The 23,304-nt window shown below is 36.8% G+C and overlaps 2 protein-coding genes across 2 annotated transcripts; one reads left to right on the forward strand and one right to left on the reverse strand.

Annotated features, from left to right (window-relative positions):
• Window positions 1-386: 386 nt before the first annotated feature.
• LOC9299767 (putative F-box protein At2g33200) lies at window positions 387-1,766 on the forward strand. Its single transcript, XM_002863645.2, has one exon. The coding sequence runs from the start codon at window positions 409-411 to the stop codon at window positions 1,516-1,518; it is 1,110 nt and encodes a 369-aa protein (XP_002863691.1). The 5' UTR covers window positions 387-408; the 3' UTR covers window positions 1,519-1,766.
• Window positions 1,767-16,177: 14,411 nt separating this feature from the next.
• On the reverse strand, window positions 16,178-16,897 carry LOC9299768 (mediator of RNA polymerase II transcription subunit 29). The gene has a single exon (XM_002865410.2). The coding sequence runs from the start codon at window positions 16,895-16,897 to the stop codon at window positions 16,178-16,180; it is 720 nt and encodes a 239-aa protein (XP_002865456.1).
• Window positions 16,898-23,304: the final 6,407 nt, after the last annotated feature.

A 23,304-nucleotide genomic window follows, 5' to 3' on the forward strand; every position in this document is an offset into this window, starting at 1 on the left:
TGTACCCATCTCGAGACTATGAGGTTCATGATTTCTTAAACCGTTTCTTAATATCTTAATATTTATGTAGAGATATTTTCAGAGAAATATTTGAAAAACTTGTTGCATAATTTAATCTAAATCTCTAACCTAAAACTTGTTGCATAATTTTGTTTCCGGAAATTTAGATTCCTCAAGCCATCATCGTAATCTTCCGTTTGAAATTAAGGTATATGCTTCTACTCCACGGAATTAAGTAGCAGCAGTAACTACAAAATCAATATAAATTTGATGAATCAAACATATTAATTTTTGTATACACATGAACAAATATAAGTTGGATGGGCCTAGGCCCATTAATTGTTTCCTTGATTCAAAAACCAAACCCTAATCTCCAAACCCTAATTCCCATCATTCTCGTCATCGACAATGTCGAAAGTTCATGATTGGTCAAAGCTTTGCGACGATCTTTTGCGATCAATCCTCGAAGGCTTGAACACTACCAAAGATTTTCATCGAGCGAGTAGTGTTTGCTCAAACTGGTATACCATTTCAAGAACTTGTAAGCGACCTATAAATCTGTTTCCATGGCAAATCCTATTCAAAGAGAATTCAACTTTGCTCTTTGTCCCTGAAGAAAACAAAAATCACGAAATTCAACATCCCGGAATCGACTTTTCGGATAGGTATGTTCTTACTAGCTGCAGCAATTGGCTCTTGATGATTGATTATAATGTAGATTTTTTTCTCATAAACGTGTTCACTCGTGAGAGAATCAATCTTCCATCCATAGAGTCATCGATTATTGGTCTTGGTCAAGCACATTTCGTCGAGCCTACCGACATAATTTCTGCGAAAAAACAAGCTTGTCTTTGGATAGATGAAACAACAAAGGATTATGTTGTTGCTTGGAGTTATAACCAATACCACTTATTCATAAACAAGAAAGGAGATGATTCATGGTCGAGTCTTGAAGACACAAAGTGTGTGTATATTGCTTGTAATAAAGACTACAAGCTTTATGTGTATACATTATATAGTTGCATCAAGATTTTTGATATATCTAGTGATTCCCCTGAAGAGATTGTCGAAGAAAACCCGTACCGTAACCATCCGTTTCGCTTTCGCCAATTTTCCCAACCTTGGGAACATTATTGGAAGCAGAGAGTGGCGGTTACTAGCTTTGGAGAGGTTTTGATGATCGTGAGCTTGAAAGGGTTGGAAAATAAACGTTTGTTTTATATCTATAAGATGAATTTGGAGAAAAGTAATTGGGAAAGAGTAGATTCTCTTGGAGGTGAGATGTTGATATTTGGTCATGGGGTCACGATTAGAGCACCAATGAAAGATATTAGTAGTTTGGGAATCAAGAGTGATTCAATTTTTTTCTCCGGTGAAGATCTCTGGCCAGGAAGTTATCCGTATAATCCCAACACACAACTTTATTGCGGTGTGTTCGATCTTACGACAAGTACAATCACATGGTCTAAACCATTAGATGTTTCGTTCTTGAAGATATCGTGGTTCGTTCCCGCATGATCTTGAGTCTTGTTCTGGAGTTTGGTTTCTCATTTGATCTAATCGAAAGATCTAGATAGAATCAGGAGCTGAAGCAGAGCCAAGTTGTTTCGGCTACTCTGACTTTAGATTTACTATCGATTTGTTCAAGTATTGTGATGTTGTAAGCTTTTATTTAAATTTTGCGAAGCTTAAACAATGATTTTCCTTGGGAAATTTGTGGATTTAATTAATCTTTGGTTGATAAAAGTTTGTGTTTCTATTAGAAATCAGTTTACGGAAAAAATGGTAGACAAACATGAGTTTCTATAAGATATGGTTGAAGTTTAAAAAGGTATTAGATAAAATAAGGTATTAGAAGATAAAATGCTCTTATTGCCTGCACTAAAGAATAGCTACTGGCGTATAGTTTTTTTCTTTACTTCTAAATACTGTCGTATAGTTTGATATGATAATAATCAACATCGTAAGTACATGTATATACTAGGTTAGTTACCCGCGCAAGGCCAAATAAAATTATAAAAACACATTTAAAAATCTTTATATAATAAGAAAAGTTAATACAAATTGCAATACTAATATCGAATGGAACAACAAATATCGAATAAAATATGTATACAATGTCAGATATACTACAACTGAAACTCTGAAAAAATTGTATATATTTTTTATTAATTTTTTCTTTTTATAAATCATGTTTTTTTTCACGTTTTGAATATTATTCTTTTCAATTTGGTGATACATATAATGAGTTTATTTCTTATTCAATATTTCTAATTCTAAATCCTAAAAGAACTCACAAATAAGAACATCCCAATGTTTAATAATATATTACAACTTAAAAGAAAACATATCAAACTTAGAGTCATTCAAATTCTTGAAAAAGTACACTTAAAATAAAAGAAAAAGCATAACAAACTTAAAACCAAGATTTTTAGTAGTTGTACATCTATCTTACGTTAAGATTCTTTAGTTCTCATCAACAACCTCTCCAAATCCATCCCAATAAAGGGTAGATGCATATTCAAACCTATTTGGAAAAAGAAATAGTTAAAACTAAAAATGAATTTTAGCAAGCATATTTTTTTGGTGATACGTAAATGAAGATTACCTGAAGTTATCCTTGTCCATTTCGGGAAAGTCATGATTGATGAAAAAATAAAACCTTGAACACCAATCTCCGAACATTAGACATAGTTTTCTTAATGAAATATGTGAATATTTCATAAGTAACAATAGAAACAATAAAAAGACGGGAAAATCACAATACAAACAATAAAACATAAATCAAAATACAAATCATCTTCCTCGGCCTGGATGATGCGGTCTTAAGAACACCTCCATCAAGAGGAGCATATTTTCAGCTGAGGTTAATAGCCTATCTTTTACCATATTTACATATTCAAAATTTGTAATGTGGTCGCGATTAATAAGTTATAATTAATAATAACAGTCATTTTAAATTATCTTAATTTTTTTATACACAAAATACTCAAACATTGTCTTCTCAAATGCTATTTATAATTTTATCAGAAATTATTATTTATATAAAATAAAGATCTATTGATTAATCAAAAAAAATTCTTTATTGATATGAAAATTTAAAAAATAAAAAAATTATAAAAACAAAGAAATATATAAAACCCTAACATAAGCAAGTGTATAGTAATGTTAAAAACCATAATGCAGCAATTAATATATATTTGTGAGGGACAATTTTTTTTATCTCGTCTTTGATTGTCAAGAACTAAATATCTTATTCTCTTCCAGCAAAAACACTTGACATCGCCTCTATTTAGGGTGTCCAAGACGATAATATCTTCATCTCTAACTTTGAGAGACTTCTAGCATTCATATGTCCAAGTTGTTGATCTCATAACACCAGATCATCCATCTCAACTCTAAAACTGGTTTTAGGTTCTTCCCACGTGTAACAATTATTCCCAGTACTGATTCCCGAGAGAGCATTGCGGATTTTCTCATTTTTAGCCCATCATTTCATTTTATTGAAGCTCAATGTTAATCCTTCATCACACAACTGACTTACATTGATTAGGCTGGCTGTTAATCCTTCAACAAAATACACATTGGTGAGTTGAGGTTTTTTAGCTTCAGTTAAGTCTCTTTGCCCTTATTCTTCCCTTTTGCTCCACCATCAAATGTGATTTTTCTCTCTTTTACTTCAGTGTAGATGTTGAGATTAGCTTGATTCCATGTCATATGTCTAGAAGCTCCACTATCGAAGTACCAAGGCTTAGACATACTTGTTTTAGCTGACATATATGCAACATGGCAGTACATATCGAATTTTGCAACATAGGCTTTAGACTCTCTTCTCGGAGGTGGATAAAACCTTCCCTATCTCAGTAGCTTCTTCAGTTTAGTTGCATATATGTATAGTACTTCTGTATGTGACCATAACGACCATAGTAGTAACATTCATAAGTAGTCACTGATATGTGACAATGGTTCTAATTCTAATGCGGATGTTTTGCTTGAACGGCTCTAGTGTACTTTCGAGATAGAGACTTATAACGACCTACATGTACATCCTTACATAGGAGAAAATTGGTCTTCCCACTTATCTCACTTCCATGATAGCCAAATCTGAAATTCGATTTTCCAACTCTCTCAGATGCTAAGATGCTATCCAGATCCTTTGTCCCACTATTCACCATGTGTACCTTCTTTCGAGTATCACTCAACTCTTGTGTGAGAGCTCTGTATTTTTTTCTCCTCCAAACCACACTTCTAAGTCAGCTCACTGTTCTTCTTAATTTCCAAAGCTAGGTCTCCTTTCAGCTTCTCATTTTGATCTTGAAGTGCTAATTTCTCTTCCATCCGTGAGACCTTCTCCTTACTCAGTAAGAGTCAGTTTTCATACAATTTTCTGAATTGTCTGTCGATGTCCACATGCTTCTCTGTGTCTGATTCATCATTAGTTGAGTTGGCTCCATTTCTATTTTCTGCTTCACTGTCAGAACTTTCATCTTTTTCCTCTATGATTCTCACAAAGGACACAAAACCCTTAACTTTATCTTCAGAGTCATCATCTTTGGAGTCATCATCTTTAGAGTCACTTTCACTTTCAACAATGTATGAACTTTTCTTTTTGGATCTAGAACCCACACAGTCAAATTTTGTGTGCCTGATGCCTTTGCACTCACAGCTTTTAAGTTATATTCTATTCAGGGAGGAGCACTCAGCTTTGACATGTCCATATCCTTGACACTCATGATATTGAATGGCGTTCCTCTTTCCACTTATATCCATGTCTCTGTCTCTTTCTCTATCAACTCCCTGATTTCTTACAAAACCTTTCTTCTCAACTCTTCCCAAGGATCGGCTGAATAATTTGGCCATCATACTTATCTCATCTTTCAGCTCTTGAATCTTATATTTTTCACTGGAGGAAGTAAGCGCTATTCCTCTCAGAGCATTACTATATCCAGCAATAATCTCCATCTCATACACCCGAATTATTCCTACTACTTATTCGAACTCAATTGTATTCATATTCAGAGAAGTTTCCATAGCCGTCTCTTGCTCTCAAACCTTGAGGGTAAACCTCTCAAAAAAATTCACCAGTTTTTTTTTTATCTTTGTACTTCTTACCATGATTTTGAGCTTCACTTGCTATTGCCAATATGTTTCCACTGAAGCTACGATACAATACCAATATAAAAAACCGCTATCTAATGTGTCGGACCTACTATCGCGGGCGATGGCATTGCATTTTTCTTGACGCTATCATATCATTATATAGCGCTATTCCGGTGCTAAGAATACCCGTTTTTTCTGTGGTAAAGTCTTCGATAGTTTCTGATTCCTCTGTAGCAATAGTTTCAAAGCAAGATGCCAGCATGTCTAGTCTTGATCTTTTAACACCGCTTGTCCCCTCATATGCTTTGGCAAACTTATTCCAAGCTTCTTTAGCAGAGTCACAGTTCTGATTATGTTTGAAATGGTTTTCACTAACCGAGTTGAAAATCAGAGATAGTGCTTTTCAGTACTATAGCAATGCTCTTCTCAGCATCATTCCATTTGTCCTCTGGGTTCAGAGTAGTTTTTCGATCTTTAATTTTCACAACCGGAGGGCCCATCCTAGATTTGTTGCAGTCCATACATCCACTCCAAGTCCACGAATGAGTGCTCGCATCTTCACCTTCTAGTGACCATAGTTAGCTTTCTCAAGCATGATTGAACGTACAACTACAAACTCTTTGGGGAAGTCCATCCTTTTCGCATGACTTGATTTAGATGCTCTCCGATACCAAATGAAATTCCGGATGAACTCAAGACCGGTTCCCCAAAACTCAACAACAATGAGCTTATACATTTATTAGAAATCTTATTAAGAAGTTACTTTTAAAAATCTAAAGTATCTTTACATTTAACCTTTTAACGGTTAAAAATCTGGGCTTTGTGTAATTGAGGCCCGTTTAGCTCATCAAAGTTTTTTTTTATAAAAAAAATCGGTTCAAAAAACCGATTTTAAGCCTTTACGCGGCGGATAAATTGGTTACAAATTTTGTGAGCGATTTGACTAAAATCGCGGCGGTTAAGCTCCGATGAGCGACTAGTCGGGCGGCTAGGTGCCCGATTTTTAGAACGGGGATGAAATCATATCTAAATTATAAAAAAAAAATAGACGAAAGAAAAAAAAATCATAAAAATCTGATAATTTTAGATCGTACTGAAACAATTAATCCTTTTATTAGGGTAATTATTCTCGTGAGACAAAAGAAAAAAAAAATATAAACAAATTATTATTTTTGAGACGTGTATATCAAATCGAATTAGAGAAATACCTTAGTTTCATTCGAGTTTCCTTTGCAATTTCACAATCCAAATCGTTTATGCATGTACCTGATCTGGAGAAACGTGTTAATTACTAGCATAATAGACACACATAAAATAACAAACCAATTATGAAAATCAAAACATGTAATCATAAAACGGACCAACTTTATGGTATAAATCAAAAACTATAAACTATAACGAATATGCATAAAATAAAAACTGTGATGTTTGTGTTTCATGAAAGACATTCTATATTTATAGGGATTTGTAACATATAATTTTAGGATTTTACATATGACGGTGTAAATTATACCGGGCCAATTTGTTTTTTTTTTCTGAGAATAAGCCTACTAAACATATTCGGGTATCTTAATATTTTTGTAATATTCGGTGCAATTTTTTTTATAAAAAATAAAAAAATATATTTAAAAGATCGTGAAATAGAAGAAGAAACCAATTTAAGATATTATTTTTGATACGCGTAGATCAAACAGAATTAGAGAGATATCTCAGTTTGATTCGATTCGTTTGCAATTCCACAATCTAAATCATTTATGCATGTACCTGATCACGGAAAAAGGTGCTAATTAAAGACATAATAATAGTCATGCATATAAAAACAAACGACTACGAAAAACAAAACATGTAGTCGATCAAACTATAAACCTCGTTTAAGAAATTCATCAACAATTGGTAAAGATCTATGAGATCTTACTTTCTAAGTAACCATAACATAAAAAAGGAGAACAAAATATCGATGACGACGCATCATAAAAAAGGACCCCTTTTGTGGTACAAAGAAGAACTATAAACCATAACGAATATGCATAAAAATGAAGTTCTGATGTTTATGTTTCAAGAGAGATATCCTATATTTATAGGGATTTCTAACACAGGGTTTTAGGGTTTTACATATGATGGTGTAAAATTATACCGGACCATTTTTTTCCCGAAATTAAGCCCACTAAACGAATTCGGTATATTAAGATTTTTAATTTTCCGTTTTTTTATAGAATTAATTAATTAGGAAAATTTATTAATTTAATCTCATTAAAAGGAGGAGGGCAAAAACGTACTTTCAATTTCTGAGAGCGAACGTGAGCACTTTCTACTTCTCCTTTAATATATAAGATATATTTACAATGATTCTTAGGGATTAAAAACATCACCTATATACGTTCCTTGATTTTTCCAAATTCTAAAATACACATTTTAATGAATGTGAATGCGTTTTAAATAGTAAATGCGTTTAGTTTTTGTCACCCAACTAGAATTTAATTTGCGGTATAATTTATAATGTGAATATATACTATGAATCAATCTTTTCCCTACAATTTTAAATAAATTAACTTCATTATGATATGTCTAATATTATAATATTAATGGTGTTGACAAAATAATAAAATGACGATTTAACCCGTGTTGTAATGCCGAGTTAATGATATTTTAAATTTATAATAATATTGATCTAAATACGTTCGCCATATAACCCGTACCATGACATACAAAATTTTTTATGTCTAAATATACGATAATAATATTAAATTTTTTTTCAAAAATTTCAAATTTATTAGATCCGGATTTGGATTCGGATTTGGATTTGGATTCATTTTTGTCTTATATATAATATGGCTCTGAATCATTATCTAAAATATTTGGCCAATGTAGGATGTTGAATACACTTCTTTATTGATTATGAATTTATCCGTTTTAAAAAAATTTGAATCACAATATATGACAAAAAAGTCTAGATTTTTATTAACTTTAAGTATTATATGATGATTGGAAAAAAAAAAAAACACAAACAAAGATGATACAAGAATTATAATTTTACCTTAACATAATCTTTTAGATATCTATTAGTTGTGAAACACTATGTGGATATTTCTGATTTTAAAATTAATATCAAAAACAAAAAACGGAAATATTTTGTGCCTAAAAATATTCTGCATTAGTTATGATCATGTATATGGGATACAGATCTTTTTGACATGATCCATTTTTTTTTCATAACCTTAACTATATTTTTAAAAGAACTTTCTAATTTCTTTAAATGGGGAAAATGGATATACAGGATCTTTTAAAAAATCTTTGTTCATCTATACTTTATCTAGATAAGTTTGGTGGAATGGATTTTTAGGAAAATTTAAAACCAAATATCCCCTTAATTATAAAATAAAACAAAATAAAATTACATAATTAAAAAAGTATGATTTTCTAGAAAATTTAAAACCAAATATCCCCTTTATTATAAAATAAAACAAAATAAAATTACATAATTAAAAAAGTATGATTTTCTATTTCCAAATCCAAAAACTCTAACTAGAATAGAGGCTTTTGTTTTTTACGTTTGAAAAATATGATTGAAGTATTTGTTGCTCTGGCTCATGTTTTTGATCCCTCATAAAGTCTTCTCTATCATGATCTGTTCCCATTGTTGAATAATAAATTACAAAAAAAAGACCAACGTATAAGTTTTTTATTTTTATAATTTTGAATTTAGTTTTAGTTTGGAATCAGTTAAGATTTTTTTTAAAATACTTATGAGTTTGGTAGTTTATTAGAATAACCATAATGATTTGATCGATTTAGTGATTTTTGTGAGTTGTCGAAGTAAACGGAGATGTGGAGAAATAATTAATATGTATGGGGATAGTAGTTATTATATATAATAAAACAAACGGGTCGGGTTGTTTCACTCCTCGTCTGGTTCTCCCATCCTGAGAGGATAGCTTCTTTAAGCCCCTCTTTTCCGAGCCATTTTTTATCGAACTGGAATCTTCTCCTCATTTTCTTTTTTTTTAATAAAATATTTGCCATAAGGGGACGATGATCTGATCTTCAGAGGCGTAAGTACTCAACATTAGTGTGGGAAAAAGTGTTGTGCCAGTCTTCGTTTCTAAGAGCTCTATCCAGCCTACATTTGATTAACCCATTTCGCCTCCTACCAACCCAAGAGAATGGATTCCCCTTATACTGAAAATCAATTAGGCCACAATTGTGAATCATAGTGTTAAAGGGTAGGAATGAGTTGTCAGAGCTCTTCTTGCCCCCTTGTTTTTCGTGGTTTCTAGTTAGTTCATTGAAGTCCCCTATCAAAAGCCATGGACCATCTCATACAACACTAATATATGTAAGTCTTTGTTACCATCAATAACAGTTTCCACATCAATAATTCGATCATTAGAAGGGAGTATAACAGTTGGATAGTCATTAGAGTAAAAGAGAGCTAAGCCTCCACTACAACCATCTGGCTCAATTGTAAAAAGATTATCATACCCTAACTCCATTTGTCTCTCTTCCAACTCAGCTTGTGCATTCTTCGTTTCAGAATGAAACAAAAATCTTGGGAAGAAATTTCTACGCATTTATCTTAACTCTGAATTATCAAGCATGTTCCAACTCCTTGACAATTCCAGGCGATAATCTTCATATATCCTTACTGGGTGGGTTATAGACTTAGTGTTTTTGTTTATTGCTGAAGGTAGCACCCCAGAGCGGGGGAGTGTTGAAGAAAGTTCCCCAATTCGGGACCGTGCAGTCTGTCTTTTTGGTTCCGATCTTTTTTTTTGTCGAACCGTTGATTAAGATGTTCCTCTTTTTTGATGCCGCCCCAGGAAGCTCTAGGGAAGCTTTGGCCACTTAATTCTTGGATTCCGCTCGTCGTCTCCGGTGAGAAGCTTTTGAAGCAGAGGCCTTTGGAAATTCAATTCTTTCCTTTGATGGTCTTCTTAATGGAGAGTAGTCTTTTTTTACTGTTCAGAGAAGGAGACGTTGTTGTAACACCCGCGTCCTGCGATCCTAAAGGGCCTAATTTTATTTTAGGGAAAACTAGATCATGGTCGAGAAAGACGTATGAATAAGTTAACCCAATGAACGAAAGAAATGTTTAAGTCATGAAATGGTAGATGACTTAGATTCTTTCAGGATAATCTTGCGATCATGGAAAGATTGGGAATGGCATAGTCTTGGCCGAGACCGAAAGACCATCACAATCCAAAATGAGACTGATATGTTGTGTTATTATCGGTTTTGAGTCTTTATTTTCTTTCCTAGATCATATCTTCTATAGAGTCAAAGTGTGTTTTTAGAGTATTTTAGTCCTTTGTCGAGTCTCTACAGGTTTTAGAAAGCAATGCTGGAATTGGAGGCTTTTCGTATCAAAAACGGACGTTAGGAGAAGAAGTGGGAATATGGTGATTCAAGAAAACTCTGCTGGAAAATGGCATCAGGCAACTGCCTGATGCACAATTCCAGTGTCCTGGCCAAATCTGCTGGAAAATGGCATCATGCAAATTTCATCGGGCAACTGCCAGATGCCCAGTTCTGGTTTTCTTTAACCAGTTTTATTTCCTATTTTCTGTAATTGGGTATAAAAACCCAGAGACATAATTTTCTCATTAACGTTTCTTTCTGCAATTTTTCTGAGACTTCTCCTCCGTAAGCAACACTTTGGAGGTTAGAGATTCATCCTTCTTGACAAATTTGAGAAGATTTCTAAACCCTATTTCATTTCTATTCAATTGAACTATGTTTTCCTTTACATCTATTTGTCTTGTTTCTATTGTTATGCGTGAGTAGTCTTTTAATTGGGTTTTAGGGTTCTAATTAGGAGATTCAATGGATTAATGGATTGATTGTTATTAGGAGTTCTTATTCTTTAAGTTCTTTGATTCACATGTTCTTAAAGCTAGAATAGGATTGATCACCCTGTTGTAGATTCTAGGTTTTTCTATACATCAAAAATGTTCGATAGAATGTCTGAACCAATGTGAATTGAGCAATGTATGCTTAGCCAATGAAAGTTGACGTTAGGACGCATTGTGAACTTAATGAACTTGTTTGGTAATGCATTTGAAAAGGAAATTGCAAGCGAAAGTTTAGTAGTCGAGTAGTTAAATTTAGTGATTAATATCTTGAAAGAGAATTAGTCTAAATGTGTTCATGTTCAAGAACGGTACTTAATTGTTGAATTACTTGTCTCATGTTTCCATTGTTCATTGATCTCTGAAATACCTTATGACCCAATGTCTTTAAATCTTGAAAGTTAAATCGCTTAATTTATTTGCATTTTTATTTTACAATCTGAAAAGCCAAACAAAACAACTATTCGCTTTAGCTAAGAACGAGTCTCGAAAATCCTTAGAGTATCTTTGGTCTTTGTGGATCGACCTCGAATATTCTACAAATGGTTAGATATATCGGATAATTACTCGAGTAATCAAATTGGCGCCGTTGCCGGAGACCAATTGCGTTACCTAAGGATTTAGGATTAGTTTTTAGTCTTTAGTATTTTTATTTTCTGTTACTAGTTTTCGTTTTCGTTTTCTCTTTGTTGTTTATAGGTATATGACCCACAACCAAGGCTCGTCACATCTAGTGGATTACCAAGAGGATATCGGAAAGTTTGAAAGAGCAAATAAGAAAAAGAAGAAGTTAGCTGAGTAAAGAGAAGCTGAAATGGCTAAACACAATGCTATAGGAAACCTTCTGAATGAAGATAGACTCCCACTTGGTGGAGATCATCAAGGAGTTTTTCGGGATCCCCCACTTCTTGGAAACATTAACCCTCCTACTGCGGGACATGTGGCTGCTACTAATGCCGCTCGTTTAGCAACAGCGAATGCTAGGTCGGCGCCTGCTCGACAAACTCTAAGAGATCAAGATGCTCCTAATGTTGTGTACTTCCGAGACAGAAACCAACAACAGCCAATCAATATAACTGATTTTGAGATCAAGACAGGACTGCTATCTCTGGTGAAGCAGAATCAGTTCCACGGTCTCTCCTTAGAGAATCTAGTCTACCATTTGGATAACTTCGAGGCATATGCAGTACAACAAGAATGAATGGAGTACCTGATGATGTCATCAAATGCAGACTTTTCTCATTCTCTTTGGCTGACAAAGCCCATCGCTGGTTGAAGTCTTTGAACTCCCATAATTTGAGAAGCTGGGAGGATTACAAAGCTGCATTTCTGTCACATTATTTTACTTAGTCCAGGATAGCCATTCTGAGGAATAAGATCTCTTCTTTTCAGCAGACCGATACAGAATCGTTCCATGAAGCTTGGGAATGGTTCAAAGACTACTACTACTGGGAATGCCCTCATCACGGGTGTGGATGTCGGAATCCGCAATACAGATTTCGTAATTCGTTTCGGGTCGTCTAGCCTTGATAATTCGAATAACAATCGTAAAAATAATGCCAAAGAATAAAAATGTATGTATTCGCTTATAGTTCTCAATTTCGGTCCCCCATTACAACGATCCTAGACCTCTATTTATAATTACACGATTCAAAACTGAAGTCGTCAATCAAGCTGCGGATCTCGCCTCCATTATTATATCCGTTTTGAATCTTCTTAATCTCTCAAATTCCGTGTGACCTGCCTTTCATTTACTTCGCGAGATCCCGACGTTTCACTTGAGCTGGGCTGGAGCTTAATGGGCCATTCTTTTTGTCTTCTGGGCCGCGCTGTCGGCCCACTCCGTTTCATGGATCTGCCATCATTACGGGTCAGACCCGAATTGCGGGATCCGACACCAACAACGGGTTTCCATATGCCACTTTGATCAAAACTTTCTATAGGGGAGTCGATAAGTACCACAAGATGGCATTAGACACTGATAGTAATGGGGATTTCATGACCAAGAATGAGGAGGAAGCTACAGAGCTTATTGAGAATCTTGCAGCCAGCAACAGTAACCACAATTTTGACTACGATAGGTCGAATAGAGGTGGAGGATGAGAATCAAAACATATTACTGAGTTGACAGCTTAGGTAGAGCAGCTTTTAAAGAGGGGTCAAAGGACTGTCAACTACTGCGAGGATTCGGGTAAAGGTCTATTGCATCAAGAGTTCAGCGGAGACGGTTCTGAAGATCTACAGGCGGAGTTGAACTTTGTGAATGGGTATGGGAACTATCAAAATAGAGGGTTCAATTAGAACTACATGAACCATCCCAAACTTTCCTACATGAGTACCAATGTTCTGAATCCTCAGGATCGGGTGTATCCAACTCAGGAAGGGTCACAAGGTCAACAATTTCAACCTAATCACGGTTTTCAGACTAAGGGGAGTTACCAGGGATAATTCCAACCCCTTGCAGGTACCACTCATGCGTCTACATCAGGGGATACTGAGATGAAATTAATGATGCAATCACTACAAGAAAACATGGATTTAGCGACTACACTAATAGTAACAAAATCGTCGCTAAATACATAATTACGACTGTTTGGCGACTAAAACACGTAGTCGCTGAACCTTGCGTCGCTAAATTAATATGTCGCATAACAGTCGCTATTTGGCGACTAATAGGCGACCATTATTTGCAGTCGCTATTCAGTCGTCATACAGTCGCTAAGTTTGCGACTCTTTTGCGACTGTTTTGTGACAAATCTAGCGACTGATATGTCACTACATGGCGACTATTTCTAAATGTTTTGGTAACTGAATTGATACTACTTTGCGACTGATTATTATCGACTTAGAATGCTAATTTTGGAAGAATAAATTGTTGCTAATTTGATTGTTATTACCAATTTATAAGCAAAAAGACTTCTATTTAAAACATAAGAACATTGTAAAATAAAACACAACATAAACATACATTATAAACATAAGAACCAAGTTCAAGTAACCAAACAACTTACACAAGTTTTCAAAGCAACACAAATGTTTTCAAGTTCAGAGGAGGGAAAGTTTAGAGAAGGAGGGACCTATGGTTGTTGAGCAGTAGGAATAGCAGCAGTACTAGCAGCAGTCGTGGCAGCAGCAGTCGTGGCAGCAGCAGTGGCAGCAGTCGTGGCAGCAGCAGTGGCAGCAGTCGTGGCAGCAGTAGTGGTATCAGTGGCAGCAGATTGAGACTTGAGGAAGTCCATAAACTTTGGGTCAGTCTCGCTCAAATACTTCTTCACCATCGCCAAATGCTTGATCTCAGCTGCTTGCTCAGCTGCGACCCGCAAAGCCTCTGCTTCACGTTCTGCTTGGAGCGCTGCTTGTTCCTCTATCTTCCGGTTAGCATCCTCAAGCTGTGATTGGAGTGTTGTGAAAGAAGAACTGCTTCCTGGGTACTTGCGCTTCCCGTTGATGTAAACCCCGAGGCTGCCAACACCAAAGTATTCTCCTCTGTCGTTTGTGATAGTAGACTGCATACCAAAAGAAAGAGTATTACACAGTTAGACTGCATAACAAAAGCAACCATAAATAACAGACTATTTACCTGAAGGAAGATCTCATCATCCTCCTCTTGAGATAGCTCAGATCGTCGCGAAGTCCCATCTGCTTGTTCATCATTCTCTTGAAGGGCAGCCAACTTAGCTGCCTTGTTCTTGAGATATGTTTCATGGACTTCCTGCGCCTTCCTATCCACAAAAGTCCCATCCTTCTTGGTATGAGTCCTGATGAAAACTTCACCAATAGTAGGAGGTCTTCCCAATTCAACTTCCTGAACAAAGTAAATATATAGGTCTAAGTAATCTAAAACTAAAACAAAGTAAATAGGTCAGAATGTACCATCTCTTGCTCTATTTGTAAAAACGACTTTGGACCAGCAACATGCTTGTGAGGACCAAGACCATTACGGTCAGACATCCTAGCTGCTGATGTGGTTGAACTCTTTGCTAATGCTTCTTCAGTGTCCCAATAGGCACACATCTCTATCCAAAGTTTTTTCTCGATCCAATTTGGCCTCTCTCGTTTTGAACATGCCTTGCTAACCATGTCTTTCATCCGCACCTGACAAATCTTGTAGAATTTAGCTTCAACAACACCTGTCACTGAGGGATGCCAGGTGTGTAGTTTCTACAAAACAAGAGTAGAGTTTGGTGTTAGTGATCAAAAAACAAAACAAAAGTGTAATTACATAAGTATAAGAGGAGACAGAATTTTACCGCGAATTCGAGGAAGTATCTTTCTCTTCTACCAGTAGGAACACAGCTCCAATTGTAATATGGCCCATCAAACTTGTTTGTGAAACATTTAGTGATCTTCCGGGTTAGCTTTCCATTGTCCTTACCAAACCTACAATCAAATAAACCAGTTAGCTTTGATACCATCCATAATCTATAAACAAGTAGACCTAATCAAATACAAACATACTCAAACTCAAATTATACAACCAGACTCTACTTAAGTTATACAAGCAGACCAATAAAGCTAATACTATATACTAACAGACTCTAACTCAAACTATACAAGCAGACCAATATATAAACTAACTCTTAACAAGCAGACCTATATACAAGCAAACCTAACAGACTATAAGACCAAAACATGCAGACCAATAAGAAGACTCTACTTAAGTATTGAAAATGTTTACCAAGCTAACCTATTTACCTAATCTATATCAATCAGACCTATATACAATCAAAATTAAAATTATACAAGCAGACTCTACTTAAGTTATACAAGCAGACCAATAAAGCTAATACTAACAGACTCTAACTCAAACTATACAAGCAGACCAATACAAAACATAATCTATATACTAACAGACTCTAACTCAAACTATACAAGCAGACCAATACAAACATAATCTATATACTAACAGACTATAAGCAGACTCTAACTTGTAACTCAAATACAAACCTAATCTATATACAAGCAGACCAATATATAAACTAACTCTTAACAAGCAAACCTAACAGACCATAAGACCAAAACATGCAGACCATAAGACCAAAACATGTAGACCAATAAGAAGACTCTACATAAGTATCAAAGACTCTAACTCTAAACTCAAATACACACCTAATCTATATACAAGCAGACTCTAACTTTTTACTCAAATACAAACCTAACCTATATACAAGCTAACCTATTTACCTAATCTCTATACAATCAGACCTATATACAATCAAAATTGAAAATGTTTACCAAGTGGTTCCAGGCTCGAGGTTGGGAGAGATGACGGTGGTGAAATTCTCACGGCCTGGGATGAGAAGTGAAGCATGTAAATCCGCGAGGACATCTTCTGGGAGTGTTGAATCCCTCAACACATCTTCTTCAGATTCACCATCAGCTTCCTCATCTTCAGATTCCTCGTGTGAGTTTTGAGCCTGAGAACTATGATGCGATACAGAGGCTCGAGGTTGAGGAGAAGGTCTTTGTTGACGAGATGGTATTTGTCGATTCGACGCTGCAGGCTGAGTCGACGCTGGAGATTGAACCGGCGCAGGAGGTTGAACCGGCGCAGGAGGTTGATTCGACCGAGAAGCTAGACGATGAATAGATCCTACAGAGCCTCGTCCTTGAACAGATCCAGACCCTCGAACTTGAGTAGATCCAGATTCCCGAAATGGATGCGACCCAGAGCCTCGAGGAGAATCATCGCCGGACTGGAACAGCTGCGTCGGAGGAGGATAGTCTCTATGAGTCGGAGGCTGAGACTCTAGGGCTACAGGATTTACCGGACTTTGCTGAGTCTCTGGGGCTTCAGGATTCGCCGGAGTGAAGGTATACTGGCTAGGAAGAGTACTGGGTCTTCGATTTGACGTCCCAGAAGCAGTGGGTCGATTGGCGACAGGTCGATTTGGGGAAACCTTCGGAGCCCTTCCTCTTCCTCCTCTTCCTCTTCCTCTCTTCGGAGCCATCGAGAGAGATACGAGAGACAATTCGGTCGAGAATCAGGGTTCGTCGCTAGATCGAGAGAATCTAGGGTTTGATTTGGGTGCGAGCAAAACGGGATTAGGGTTTTCTACGAAGGGAGAACGTAGAAAACGTTCATACTTGGGCTCATGGGCTAACGTTACTGGGTTGTTGGGCTTTTGGGCCCAATTTGAATGTCCAACTAGAATTACGCAGTCGCTAATTCGTAGCCACTGAGTCGCTCCAGTTGGCGACTAAATATTCGGTAACTAATCCGTCGCCATATTTAGCGACTATATAACGACAATATAAATCAGTCTCATATTAGATACTAATTAGCGACTATCGTATTTTGGTTCATATTTAGTCGCCAAAACGTAGCTAAACGGTCACTAGATGTAGCGACTGCAAAATTAGTCGCCGAATTAAGTCGCTAATCTCATGTTTTCTTGTAGTGAATAAATTCTTGAAGGTCAAAAGAAGAATACTGCTGAAATTAATGTAAAGATGGATAACATGTACAATGATCTCAATGGGAAGTTTACAACGCTATCCTCACATGTCAAGACTCTTGAGAGTCAGGTCCCTCAGATTGCTTCTGCCCTATGCGACCAGCTGGTGCTCATCCTGGGAAAGTAGAATCCAAGGAAAAAGACCATTGTTATGTAATTATGATGTAGGAAGAGCCTAGAGAGGTTGTCATCAAACAGGAGAAAGCTGAGGCTATTGTTGATGAGACACCTGTAGAGGACAAGATTGCAAAGGTTGATAAACCTTTATATGTAGAGCCGCCAACTTATGTTTCCAAGCTACCATTTCCAGGCAGTGAGAGACAGATTCAGAACAGAAAGAGTATGCACGCTTTGATGAGATTATGAAACAATTGTATGTGAGGCTTCCTTTCTTACAGTTGGTCCACTATGTTCTAACCTAGAGAAATTACCTGAAAGATTTCTTGTCCAACAAGAGGAGCATTGAGGAAGGAGTTATGTTAATCTCTAAGGGTAAAGAGTATGCTGAGCTGGAGGAGTCTCAGAGACAACAAAGCAAGGTACAACTCACTGATGTAGTAGAGGTGGTAGTAGGGAAAAAGATGGTCAGCACTTGCAGTGCCATCCTTCCAGTCACTATTCTCGAGAAGCTTGATGATCCAGGGAGTTTTGTTTCGCCTTTCTTGATTGTTAAGTCCATATTTGAGAGATGTCTTTGCGATTTCGGAGCTGCTGTTAGTTTGATGCCTCTTTCTGTGTCAAAGCATCTGGACATCACCGATTTCAAGCCATCAAGGATCTCCTTGATTCTAGCTGATCGCTCTGTGCGATACCCAGTGGGTTTGGCGGAGGACATGCATGTTCGAGTGGGAAATTTCTACATTCAAACTGATTTCACTGTCCTGGAGTGTAACAAGGAACCACAAGACCCTCTCATTCTTGGTAGCCCATTCTTGAACACCGTAGGAGCCATAATTGATGTGAGGAGAAGCAAGATCAACATGTAGATTGGAGACTACTCTTTAGAGTTTGACATGAGAGAGACGAGGAAAAATCCCACTATTGACGGTCATGCATTTTCTATTGACACACGTGATAAGTTTGGTGATAAGCCGGTAAAGAAATGAAGTGGATGGAATGAGGTCAAGGAAGTCCTGGATGGAGACAGTGACATTCCAATAAAGAAGATTGTTGCTAAGGATACGGTAAGGTAGAAAAGGATCAAGGGAGATCGTCATATAACTTTGATACCGCTGAGTTGTGTCGGGAACACCATTGAGTATAAGGTGCAGTGTAAAGGGACCTCGAAACCTTTCTCCAAAGCTAGGAGCATTCTCACTTCTGAATGGAAAGAGAATGGTAGAAAAGCTGTGAAAAGTGTGGTTGGTAAAGTTCTGAAGCTGAAGTTGAATGATTGGGGACCTTGCTTCGGAACAAATTCCCGCACTCGTACCCATTAATCCACGAGAATCCGGTCAAGCTAGTGACATAAAATAAGCGCTTTGTGGGAGGCAACCCACCATGTACTTATAATTTTCTTTTGCTTTCTTTTGAGTGTGTATGAAATCTTTTCTTTGAATTGTTTTCATACCGAGTCGGTGTGAAGCAAGTCGGGGGGGGGGAGGTTGTCATTTTTCTACTAATCGAGTTTGATTTGGCTGTTTATTTTGATGTTTTGTTTTGTGTCGTCGAGTTCGTTAAATCGAGTCAAAAATTGTGTCTTTTATTGAGTCAAAATCTGTTTGAGAACTATGATCTCCTCTTAGGAAATTTCACCTTGCTTGATTTTATTGCCTTGGGACCATTTTAGCATTATTCAATAACTTGGAAGTTCAGGAAAATTCATCACTAGATCACTCTATAGTAGTCCCTATTTCTTTGAAATTTGGATGAATTGAGCTTTATCTTATATACTTGAACTAAATCTGGACTTAATTTATGTCACTTAGGGGCTTGAGAATCATGTAATGGATCATACATTCAGAGTTTTATTTGCATTATTTTTACCACTCTTTGGAAACTCTGAATTAATGGCTAGACTCATTTTTAGAAACCTCATGTATTCTTATATAATCATCATGATATGCATCCATGTGCAAAAACTACGGAATATACGGATCGACATAGCTTCCCTTCTTTTAGGATAGTGAGTTGTAGTTTACTGTTTGTTGATATGTGATGAGACTGAGCCAATATGGTTTAGAGATTGTATTCCAAGGCATATATTGTTGTCGTTTGTGGTTTCTCTTGATGCAGATTTTGTGAGACACCGGTTCCACTCCACTCCCCTGTCATTCTAAAACAAAAAACAAAAAAGGAAATACATAGAAGAAACGGAAAAGGATAATGAATGGAAATGGAAATGTCGAGTTATTATTAGTTATATTGATAAGCATCAAGGGTACTCATTGATTTAATTGGGATAGTGTGTTGGTTAATTTGATCCGAGCTTAAGGGAAGCTATGTACCTCCTAGTTGGTATGTGTCTCACTATGATTTTGCGTAATGACATGCATCCATTTTACACTATTTGAGAACCCGAAACACTTGAGCCATCAAATATTAGCCCTATTTACCAAGCCCAAAACGTGTTCAATACCCCCTTTGTGAGAGTACACGCCTCTGCTAAAGAATTTTAAAAAGTTAAGTTATCTGACTCTGAAAGTTCTTTTAGATCTCGGACTTAATTTTGTTGCTACGGTTATGGCGAAGTACAATCTAGGACGGTTTGATGAGTTTTGTGATAGTGGTTTGTAGGCAGTTGATAAGAGCATAATTGTTTTCTTTCCTAGATCATATCTTTTATAGAGTCAAAATATGTTTTTAGAGTATTTTAGTCCTTTATCGAGTTTCTACAGGTTTTAGAAAGCTATGCTGGAGTTAGAGGCTTTTCTAATCAAAAACGGACGTTAGGAGAAGAAATATGAATATGGTGATTCAAGAAAACTCTACTGGAAAATAGCATCAGGCAAATTTCATCAAGCAACTGCCTGATGCACAATTCCAGTTTCCTGCCCAAATCTGCTGGAAAATGGCTTCAAGAAAATTTCATCGGGCAACTGCCTGATGCCCCGTTCCGGTTTTTATTAACCAGTTTTATTACCTATTTCTATAATTGGGTATAAAAATCCTAGAGACCTGATTTTCTCATTCACATTTCTTTTACAATTTTTCTGAGACTTCTCCTCCGTAAGCAACACTTTGGGGATAAGAGCTTCATCCTTCTTGACAAATTGGAGAAGATTTCTAAACCCTATTTCAATTCTATTCATTTGAACTATGTTTTTCTTTACATCTATTTGTCTTGTTTCTGTTTTTATGTGTGAGTGGTCCTTCAATTTGGTTTAGGGTTCTAATTAGGAGATTCAATGGATTAATGGATTGATTGTTATTAAGAGTTCTTATTCTTTAAGTTCTTTGATTCATGACGAAAAAAAAAAACAGAAAAAAAAAGAAAAGATCTTTGATTCACATGTTCTTAAAGCTAGAATAGGATTGATCACCCTGTTGTAGATTCTAGGCTTTTCTATGCATCAAAAGTATTCGATAGAATGTCTGAACCAATGTGAATTGAGCACTGTATGCTTAGCCAATGAAAGTTGATGTTAGGACGCATTGTGAACTTAATAAACTTGTTTGGTATTGCGAATTTGGCTAGGAAATTACAAGCGAAAGTTTAGTAGTCGATTAGTTAAATTTAGTAATTAATATCTTGAAAGAGAATTCGTCTAAATGTGTTCATGTTCAAGAACGATACTTAATTGTTGAATTCCTTGTCTCATGTTTCTATTATTCATTGATCTCTAAAATACCCTATGGTCCAATGTTTTTAACTCTAGAGAGTTAAATTGCTTAATTTATTTGCATTTTTATTTTACAATCTGAAATCCCAAACAAAACAATTTTTCGATTTAGCTAAGAACGAGTCTCGAAAATCCTTTATTTTTGGTCCTTATGGATCGAACTTGAATATTCTAACTAACAGTTAGATATATCGTGTAATTACTCGAGCAATCAAAATCCAAAAATACACCACAAGTTGTTTGTCGGAAAGAGGGTGCGGCTCGGCGAGTATCTCGGGAGTCCGAGACTCGACCGAACTGATGCGCATGCTACCTCCCGATCAAACAGTTTGATGGAATGGATTGGATGGATGGATGGTTGCGATCGATCGTCGTAGAGATGGATCGGATCGAACACACTGATCGTCAGACAGACGGACCAGATCGAACAGACCGATCGTCACAGATCAGAACGGTCAGACCGATCATCGGACAGACAGATCTAATCTGACGAGAATACTGATCGGATGGATCGTCGCACAGACTGATCGACGGATCGACCGACCGAGATAGGCGGATCGGTCGTCGTGTCAACAAACTGGATCGGCGTACGACCGCATCGGAGTAAAACTGGAATGGCGTACGACCGGATAAATAGATTAAGGTGAATGATCAACGATCCAATGGGGTGAAGAAACAATGGTAAAGATTGTCGATCGACCGAATGATCGGATCGATGTATTGATCGATGGATCGGATTGATGGAACAACAATTTGACCAACGAATTGGATGGGCGGTGTAGTGACCCGGTCTCAGGCATAAAATTTGTCCGGACGGATCACGTCCTGAACCAAGTGTCAGAGTCGAGCAAAAGTGAAAGTCTCTTGTGTTCGAAGAACTTGGACGTAAGTTAGGACCTTTTAACAAGAAATAGTTAATATCTCTCGAAGATATGAGTTTTGATAGAAAGAAACTCGTTTTGGATCGTCCGGTGAACGATTCATCGTGTGCGACGAATTGAGGATTTAAAAGAGGTTATAAGGACTCGGGAAAAAGACTTATAATCGAATATGCTAAGTAAAATCCTTTTACTTGGCTAAGTTAGTTTTGGGTCATGCCCGGACATCATGGAACCGGACTGCGCTTTTACCATGCCGTGTGGGCGTACCATGGCATAGATGATTCTTGGGATGGTTGAATCTAGAGAAAGATTTGAAGGCATAAATTCCGAGAATGGAGGCAAATGCGTCAGAAAAGTAATCATTTGTCGGAGAGAGAAACTCCACCTTTTTTGACGAAACCAAGGCAATGATTATATCTCTGGTCCAATCAAAAGAAAGATATTGCCTATGGTATAACTTACCTTCTTTGGCCGAAATCGAGGCAATGATTGGAGTTCTGAGCCAATCGTTGAGGAAAGGTATAACCAAAGGAGCAAGTTACCTCTTTTGGACAAAACGAGGTAATGATGAGCTTGGGAAGCACGAACATCGAACCAATCGTGGAGAAGGAGTGTTGCCATGAGCTGGGCGACACGAACTTCGACCCAATCACAAGGAAGCGTGTTCCCATAGGGTTGGGCAACACAAACTCCAACCCAATCGGTGGAAGAGTGCCTTTGTGGGTTCGAGTCACCCAAGACGCGACATGTGTTTGTAATGCGTCAAGTCGCATCCTCTATATATAGAGCCAAAGCTTTGGGGCTTAAGTCATTCTTACCAAAAGACTAGAGAGAAATCGTGAAAGAGAGCTCTCTGAAATCTCCGGTGAAGTGACGACCTCTCCTGAAGCTAATGGTAGAAGTGGACGACGGAGTTCTGGACGAAGTATTAAACCAGAAGTTCCCTATCAGAGTTGTGATTCTCCTAATACATCACAATCATCCGATCCGCTTAATCACAGTGAGTTCTGAAGCATGTGTGGTGGCAAATGATTTACTTTGTATGCTTGCTTGTTGGTTGAGTGCTTGTTGATATTGTTGTTGATTGATCGTAGAATTGATAAAGATTATCATTCACGTTGTGTATGCTTGATGCTTTAAATACGCTTCGTCGTAGCTTAGATGCATACATATAGAGTTTGTGGTATTCGAGTGCGCTTCCCTTTTTGTTTTGGGGGTTCGGAGAGACTGGGTTGCT

Source organism: Arabidopsis lyrata (assembly GCF_000004255.2).
Source record: "Arabidopsis lyrata subsp. lyrata unplaced genomic scaffold ARALYscaffold_8, whole genome shotgun sequence".
NCBI lineage: Eukaryota > Viridiplantae > Streptophyta > Magnoliopsida > Brassicales > Brassicaceae > Arabidopsis > Arabidopsis lyrata.